Here is a 9,018-nt window from a genome sequence, read left to right on the forward strand (position 1 = left end):
AATACCTTGTTTCATGTCATAACTGAGCTCCAAAGGACAGGAGCGGTGAAAGACAGATCCTACTGGGAACCAGAATCCTTTTTTTTTTGCTAAGTCATCAGTCGGGTATCTGCATATGTTAACTCCAGATCCAAAGCTTGATTAGCAAGGAGAAAGGACTCTGTGACAAGGTAATTTCTGTCCACTGGAAGGGGGATGCTTTGGGCTCACCTTAGGTTGCCCCAGCCATGAAGAGACTCCACGGGGAGACATGTTGTGCCTTACTTAGAAGAGCAGCCATCATAATGTGAAGCTTTTGAGGAGAAACAAGGGTAAAACATATGAAGTGGTAGATCTGAAAAGACACCATGAGAATGAAACGGCCTGGAAACAAGATGGATAATGATGGAAACACAATGATTGCCAAAGTGGTTTTGATTGCCGGAGAGACAAGCACCTGGAGCTACCTATCTCTCTGGCTATATCCAATACTGTGGTTATGTGGAGCAGTGAACACTTGTTTTACATGGCAATCCTTTGCAAATGTTTAGTGGTTAATTGCACCATCAATGTGCAGCCTCAGTCAATTATCAGGAGATGACATTATGACTGATGACGCTCAAATACATGATTTGTTTAACTGCACACAAAGCCCAAGACAAAGAGATACACAGGACAGGCAATTTGGTTACTACTCTGGATATGAAAATGTCAGGCATAACCTGGTAATTTCATGCCATAAATCTCACTGATATCCTGGCACATGATGTTGCAGTAGCATTAATTTAATATTAAATGTATTATTAACATTGATTTAAGCTTGTCTAACCAGTAATACAATATGGCCCAGACTCATTATTCAGGTGCAGTTTTTCATTTTCCTAGAGCCGTATTTTTACTTATTTACTTCTGATTTGAATGCTGGTTGAAATCAAACTAGCTATGAATCTGCCATTACAAACAACTGTTTCATCACCTAAATATCGAAGCAGTAAATTTATTTTTATCATTATGTATTTATGTGATTTCAAGATCAAATATTTATCCTGTGTCTTTGGATTGAGCAAGCTACTGTTCAAGAATGAATGCTATTATTTTTTGTAGGTCACAGTTCAAAAGTAGGTCTTTGTAATCTACTAGATCTACACATATAAATGAAGCACCTCCTAAAAGAACTTCTCAAAGCAGGAAAAAAAAAAAAAAAAAGAGAGATTTATGACCTTCAGGGTAACTGCATTTTTATGAAATTCTTTAGGCAATGATTCATGGATGTGACAACCTGTCACATAAAAAAGCACAATGATTTTCAGACCTTACATGACTTTTAAAAGGCCATTGGGTGAAAACTGTTTCATTGAGATTTGAAATGAGGCAGGTTCTCTGAGCACAGATAGCAATAATCAAATCTCCTGCAGTGTTTTTCATCTGGTGATCTCAAGGTACTTAGACAGGAAAGTCTTTAGGTAGGAAAGTACTGCACAGATGTGGAAGTCATTAGCTATATATAAACCTAGATAATTTTTTTATTGGAAACACAAAAGTCTAAAGAAGCTGGGTTATGATTCAAGTCACATTGCTGATATGAAAAGTTGAAGATGTTGCAATTGTAATCAGTACTGTGAAGGGGGCAGCAGCTTTTAAACATCAAAAGCATGAACATTAAAGGAAGCAAATAAATTGGGGGCGGAGGGAAGTCCTCCACAAAAAGGCTAGTTTGCACTGATTCACTGTGTCACATTAGGCAGAAATACAGTTCTCTGTGTGTTGTCCTAGAGGGAAATACCTGATGATTGCTAAAATTTTAATGACTATGATTGTGCAAGCAGGCAGCACCAAAGGGCCTGCACTGCTCTATTGGATGATTACCTTTCCTCCCCCAATTCTTAAAGCAGAATGGATGGCAGTTTCAGATTGAATATATATTTTCCATCTGCTGAATAGTTGTTTTTGTTCATGCTGTTTGAGGTTAACTATGCACGTACTAATCAAACCCACTACTTCCTTTCTCGTAAAACCAAAACAAAGCTTCATATTACTTTCAGGTACAGCATCTGGGATCAAAGCTATATATATACACACTGACTCTGTGTGGGTTCAAACATTTCGAAGATTCAGTATCCTGAAAGGTGTCACCTGTTTTCCAGTCCTTCTGAGAGTTCCAGTTTGTCTTAACGTCTGAAGGCATCAGACACCTTCAGTCCCTTCAGCATCTGTCCCAGCGCAGGAATGCTCTCAATATTGGTCACCGTGGGATTTCTCTGCACAGCCACTGCCATTGCAGAAGGTGGGTAGATGAAGGAGGCAAGGTAGCAGGGGGTATCTGCATTTTCTCAGTTTCACATCTTTGTTGGACAGGGGCTGGGTACAAGAGAGAGAGGGAGATGACATGGAGCCTCCCTGCAGGACAGACTGAGAACTGAGAGGTGTCTGGAAAACCAGACACAGACTTCAGAGCAAAGGCATCTGCAGAGAGGCTGGGCAGGATTCAGAGTAGCTCAAGAAGGAAGAAATATTTTGACAAACCAGGCCTCATGAGTGAAGTTGGTAGCTGATAAGGCAGAGACAGAGGTTTGAATGGCTGGAGAGATTTTACTCCTCTCTCCCAAATTCTGGCACTGAAGAACTGGAGAAGATAAGCCCTGACCACAAATGGACTGATACAATATGAAATCAAATACTGTGTCCTGACAGGTTTTAAAGAAAAAAATAATTGCATTCCCATACTATAGTGGAATAGAGTACAGCAGTTGTAAAAGGTAGCCAGTGGTACACTAGTTTCCCCTTAAGATTTGTCATGATTTTTTTCAGTATGTTTATCAGGCTTTGCTGTGCATTCCTATACTGTGGCTTAGGATATGTATGCTGTTGCTGTACAATGGCTTGGGAATAGCTGGTGCAAAAAGATCAATACCAAAAGAAATGCAAATACAGTTTCTATTCACTTTTACTGTTATCCTAATGGTTCTGGTTTGGGCAACAAGTGATTGCTGAGATTTATAATACAATTTACAGTAATTAAAGCACTTCAGCATTTCTGAGTATATTACTGCTGCTCCTATGTGAATTGTGGTTGTTGGTAGTTTTTTTTGGAAGAATTTATCAGCATTTCTAGGAGTTACCCATGGTTGACAGGGGGTGGTAGGACACTCCTCCTATTGCACAGGTTTCAAGTAAATATTACATGACTGCAGATAATTTCTTGACAGATCATTTACCATCATGTCCTTTGCTTCCTTACAGTAATGGAAGTGTCTCAGCCAGCAATGGTGCTGGCCAACAGGCAAGGAGTTGCCAGCTTGGTGTGTAAATACAAGCACATCGGGAATGCAAAGGAAATTCGAGTGACTCTGCTGAAACAGACGGGTGACCAGTTCACTGAGATTTGTGCTTCAACCTACACGACGGAGTTTAAAATGTTCAGTGTAGAAGAGGTCATTCAGTGCCGTGTTAGCCCTAGCCGAAACAATGTGACCCTCACCCTCACTGGCCTGCAAGTTAATGATACTGGTCTTTATGTCTGCAAGATGGAGCGGATGTACCCCCCACCCTATTTTATGAACAAGGGCAATGGGACACAACTCTACGTGATTGGTAAGCCAAGCAGCTTTACAGAACAGTGACACTCCCAGCTAAGGGTGTTGCTATTATGTCTCAGAGATCTTCGAAGTTCTATTTGTAAGAAGTGTGGCTGAACACTGATTCAAGCTTTGAGAATCATGCTCTTATTACTTTAATGTCTCCCTGTAGATACCTAAAGCAGGTGTATTCATAGCCATGCAATGTATTTAGTAATGAGTGAGCATTGGGCAGCATAAGCAATACCACACAGTGTATATGTTGTGTCCAGGCAGTAAGCATGTAGGTGCTGAAACAGCAAAGCTAAGATGTGTGTTCTTCTGCAGATAAAGCTATTTTCCTTGGAAGCTGAGTGGGCAGGGGCTCAGAGCTCAGTCATGGTAGTATCTTGCGATAGTGCAGGTTAGAGAAAAGCAGTGTGAAGGCTAATCTTTGACTCCAGGGGACTCCTTATATTGTGTCGAGGCAGTAAGGAATGTAAGTGCAGAAACAGCAAAGAGTAAGATGTATGTCCTTCTGCATGTGTAAATATGACTTGTGTGATACGATATATTTTAGATCCAGAACCGTGTCCAGACACTGCCATATATCTCTGGGTATTAGGAGCTACTGCCTCAGGATTCTTTCTTTACAGCTTCATCATCTCAGCTGTTGTCGTGGGCAAAGCGGTAAGTCCTGTCAACTCAGCCCCACCCTGCTAATCATACCCCTTTGTGTGCCAAGGAAAAGGAGAAAGAAATGAGAAGAGGGAAGAATGTTGGGAGCAAAGGCACAAGGGTGTTCTGGCTCCCTTTTACTGGTGCAATACAGTGCTGTTACAATAGCGCAAAATGAGAACTTCCTGGACCTACCATTTAAACTTGTTCATGGATCAGTTGTGTTGCCAGAGTACCAGAAAGCAGCCAGCTTCTATCAGCTGGACTGATCCTTGGCTTAGGTTTGGATGCTTAGAACAGGATGGAGTCTTGGATGCTTCTGGGATCAAAGGCAACAAACTTCAGGAGTACTCTGATTTCACATGGCCGATCCACACAAATCGCCAGGATTTGATTTTTCCTTTCCCCAATATTTATCTCGGTGCAAAGCAAATTTAAAGAGGCTTGCCCTTGTGACAGGGGGGAACTGTAATTTACAGCATTTTTAACTTCACAGCTAGGAACATCTGCATGAAAACAGAGGCATGAGAAACCTGGGTTGCCTGTTTCAGTGTGGGTCTGGCATGCTCAGCCTGTTAGAAATAAAACTGATGGCAAAGCATAAAACCAAAAAGTACTCCTGTCCTGTATTTTTCAATCCACCCTTGTCCCTAGAAGCCAAATGAAGCAGTCAGGTGTCAACACTCACAGGTTTGAACTGTTGCTGGACTCTGCAACAAGAGCACCTTCGAAGTGCTAATTGAATAGTAGGACTCTATCTTTTCCTAAACAGTCCCTGTAACTCCTGATTATCCCTCAAATAGTCTTAATGGATCTTCTACAAAGAGAGGTGAATGGGAAAGGTGTCTAGAATATGTTTGACTCGCTAAAGGCAGTACACCTATCACTCTTTAAAACATGCTCGTCAGTGATTATGCTGTGATGACTTGTTCATTTTTGTGTCTTCCCATGTTTTACAGATACAGAGAAGACGACGTCTCACTACTGGAGTCTATGTGAAAATGCCTTCTGAAAAGCTAGAGAAAAAAGTGATTCCATTTCACATCACTGTGAATTGAAACAGGGAGAGGGAGCCTGTTTCCTAGCTGGGATGGAGAATCTGCTAACTGACTTAAGTGAAAGAAATAAAATTTGTTATCTTATTACAAAGGTGTATGGGAAAGAGAGATAATATTCCTTGTAACTTCTACGGTTTGGAGGAGAATAAATATAGTTTATGCATTAATATTTCAAGGTTAACCCTGCTACATAAAAATGGCTACATTAGGCCATTGATTCTTTGAGTTGTATTGTACCAATATGTAGTCTATATATAATGCATATATATATGTATAGCATTAAGTGCTATTGCTGTTGCAGCAGAACATCTTGTTGTTAAATTGTGCCATATCTACTGATCAACTGAGATCCAAACACTATTAAGACAGAAGCTCGTGTGTCATTGCAAGGCTAATCCTACAGGTCTGGGAGGCAGAGGCAGAGGAGCACACTAATGTACAAAGGAATGTTGACTTGTTTCCGTGCAGTGCTATTTATTGGTTCCATTTCTTGCATTAGTGCTTTGCGCTTCAACAGAGGCATCACCGTAGGCTGGCAGTGATGACACTGCTGCTCTAAAAGCCTGATCTCAGCACCTTTGTCTGGCATTGCGTCCCAGCAGTGCTGCGCTGGAGTTAACATTGATGATATCTGAGCCAGTGCTTGGAGAGAAAAGCTGCCCAGCTGAAGACCTCTTAAGCTGTTGCTGGGAAGATGTTCCAGCTCTGCTGGGGCCTCACATTTTACAAATGCTAAATTAGCATCTATCCAAAAGGCAGAAGTATGTTGCTGTGTTTAACTGAGTCTATTTTCCATGAAAATACCAACAGTGTATAATCTTGTTTATTAGCTATGTACCATTCAATAAAAACCTTGAAGCTTTGCCCAAATTCAAGTTCATTTCTTATTCACCATTCTCAGAAGCAACAGGAAGTGGCTACATGTTAGAAAGCAGCGATGACAAGATGAACCTTTCCCCTCTGACCCTGTGTTTTGCCTTTCTGAGGAGCTTGTGTGCTCATGCCAACACTTACTTTCTCAGCCCTCCTCCTCAGGGGTCACCATTAAAACCTGCCAAGTCTTCTACTTGTTTAGTTAGGGCTGCTGTGATGTGGTTCGCAGATGCTACCAGTCACCTTTACACTTCCAGAAAAGTTACTTGCTTGCAGAAGGTAACAGTAATGACTTTGGTAGCATCTCCCATACCTGTTTATACAGAAAGCTAGTTCTAGTTTCAAATCCTGTTTTCTTTGCACCTCCTAGACACTCTCACTCACTTATTGCTGCCTGACACACAGAGCTTTTAGAGCTTAAAACCATGTGAGAATTCTTAGCTCTACCGTTCAAATTCTTTGTGATCAAAATTTCACCTTACAACCCCAAAACTTGGCAGTATGTACCTCTGTTTAACAGTTGTGAATGCATCTTTTTGCCTCAGTAACTGTGTAATCAAATCCCCACAGCCCACTACACTGCTCCTGCAGCAGCAGCAGCTTGCAGAACACCAAATCTCATTGCTCTCTTGGTTAGCTTTTCCCCTCTTCCCCCATTCATCTTGCACCAGCTCCCACTGTACAAATAAACATTCACATTCTCAATATGCTACCAACTCAAACGTTTGCAGGTGCCAACTGCTTTCTCAATATTGACCTAAAATTGTAGTGCACTAAGTAAAAGTAGCATCTAGTGACATGTGCTTTTTCTGAAGCCATTTTTTCTTATTTTGACAACAGTCTGGGATTTTTCCCCAATTTTCCACTAGCCTGTTGTTCTGGGCATTAAAAATGGTAAAAACTCACACAGCTGACCTCACTGCAAAATGACCAAATTTCTATATATTCAAGTGCAGTCTGCTAAGAAAAATGTGTTCCATGACTAGCAGAAATAGATTTGACTCACACATCCGCTTGTTTGAGCTGTAAAATCTTCCAATAAATTTACCCTGGCAAAGCAAGAATAATCAATCACTCAGGTCAATTTTTTTTATTTTTTTTTTCCCCAGCACAGGAAGTAATAGCTCAGATATTCCCTGAATTGTGTCCAATTGCTAATCAGGAACCAAGTGTTTCTTCTTTTTCTCTCCCTTGACAATTTGTATGCGCTGCAACCAAGTGCTTCCTTCTCTTGAGCAATCTAAAGCAGATCAAGTAAATGATTTTCTGTTTGTCCCTTCTGGGGGAAGGGATGCTTTGGGCCTCGGTCAGCAATCAATGACCTCTGGCCACAGCTGTGAATCCGTGTCACCATAGAATCCAAGTATAAATAATAATAATTTTCTTTGCTGGCAGGTAAGCTGACCATGGTTAGGCCTTCTGCATCCACCAGAACTAATCCCTCTCAGTAAACTAGCATTTCCTTGAGACATTCAGCCTGTAATGGGCAGTGGAGAATTCTGACCTAAAAGAACAGCAAGTTGCTAAATTACACAAATAGTGAAGATTATGGGACACCTGAGCAGAAACAATCATGTCACATATGGCAATAGCAGTATTTTACGTTTGCTCCTGCACTTAAGTAATTCCTAGTATGATGCTTATTAATTATTGTATTGGAAATTGCTTTGCCTAAATTCTCTAGCTGTTCTGAACTTCTCTTCATTCTCAGTAGCTTTCAACCCAACCTTTTTCCAACCTTCTCTTATTTCTGCAGTGCTGAATTTTCTCTAGCTTTTCTTACCATTGTAGCAGCTTTACCTGAGCTGAATGTTATATGTGTTACCATTTTTGTTCTAAGCTAGGTTGCCTTTTTGAATTTTCTGGCAGAGTACTAGGTGCACTCAAAACAGCAGATGTAGCAAAGACCAAAGTGGGATTTCAGTTCAGATTCTATTGACAATAATACTCTCGTAATTTATATCTGGCGCTATAGAAATGACTGGAGCCTAAGTGCCCGCAGAGATGTTATTTATGCCTGTCCCCATATGGTCCATATAGCAGCTCTGAAGAGTGCAGAGCACAAACCTCAGGGAATTTTCATTTTGCTCATGCCCTGTGCCACCCTTCAGGACCTTGAGCTCTGTGCTTTTTCCTGATACTAGGAGAGTAACTTGCCAATAGCAGCATTCAAAAAAATTGACATATCCAAGTCAGATATGCTTTTCTCTCAGACTACAGCAGTACCAATATGAAAGATTGCTGTACATCCCACAAAATGTAAGAAGGAGGAAACGCTGACTCTGGAGAGAATGCGAAATGTAGAGGCCAAAGGAATTGGTCTCAGAACTTGGGGCTCATTAGAACAGGGAGTTTAAAAACATAACTGAATATCTTACCTGGGCAGCCAAATAATGAGACCGCACTGCTTTTTGAGGTTCAGGAAGGGTCTCTTTTGATGTCCCCTTTACCCAGACAGGAGATATGTCAGCCTGTTTGAGAAACAGAAATAGCAAGTTTATGGCGGCATCTGCCCGGGCATTCACACGTATACTTGTCTGCATCAAAGGCAATGGCATAAGCACACACACACCAATATTCTACTTTCATTTTCATCTGCTTTTTTATATGAACAATTTTTCTCCTTGCCATTTTCAACTATCAGATTCCAATCTGATGCAAAAAACATGCAACGAAGTCTCCAATCTAACTATTCTATGATTTGGCAAAGAGTTGTCCATCACTTTAGCATTAGAGATCTTCCTGTGAAAAAGGAAACAACGATGCAAATCTGAACTTGCTACTCAGTCAGGCCTTGAGATCTAAGGGGAAAATCAATTCATGCTGTTTTCCACATCAATTTTTTCCAAATTAGAAAAATTATAATCAAGGGCCCC

The 9,018-nt window shown here is 40.9% G+C and overlaps 1 protein-coding gene across 1 annotated transcript; it reads left to right on the forward strand.

Annotated features, from left to right (window-relative positions):
- The first annotated feature begins 2,097 nt into the window (after positions 1 to 2,097).
- CTLA4 (cytotoxic T-lymphocyte associated protein 4) lies at positions 2,098 to 6,130 on the forward strand. The gene is made up of 4 exons (XM_035332005.1): positions 2,098 to 2,263; positions 3,220 to 3,570; positions 4,114 to 4,223; positions 5,171 to 6,130. The coding sequence occupies exons 1-4, from the start codon at positions 2,206 to 2,208 to the stop codon at positions 5,267 to 5,269; spliced, it is 618 nt and encodes a 205-aa protein (XP_035187896.1). The 5' UTR covers positions 2,098 to 2,205; the 3' UTR covers positions 5,270 to 6,130.
- The last annotated feature ends 2,888 nt before the right edge of the window (positions 6,131 to 9,018 follow it).

This window comes from Oxyura jamaicensis, chromosome 7 (genome assembly GCF_011077185.1).
Source record: "Oxyura jamaicensis isolate SHBP4307 breed ruddy duck chromosome 7, BPBGC_Ojam_1.0, whole genome shotgun sequence".
NCBI classification, from domain to species: Eukaryota; Metazoa; Chordata; class Aves; order Anseriformes; family Anatidae; genus Oxyura; species Oxyura jamaicensis.

Bases quoted from the DNA above. Each gene is read 5' to 3' on its own strand.
- CTLA4 (XM_035332005.1), top strand. From the start codon at position 2,206: ATGCTCTCAATATTGGTCACCGTGGGATTTCTCTGCACAGCCACTGCC. The intron at 2,264-3,219 runs GTGGGTAGATGA...GCTTCCTTACAG, and splicing joins AGCCACTGCCATTGCAGAAG to TAATGGAAGTGTCTCAGCCA. The intron at 4,224-5,170 runs GTAAGTCCTGTC...CATGTTTTACAG, and splicing joins CTGTTGTCGTGGGCAAAGCG to ATACAGAGAAGACGACGTCT.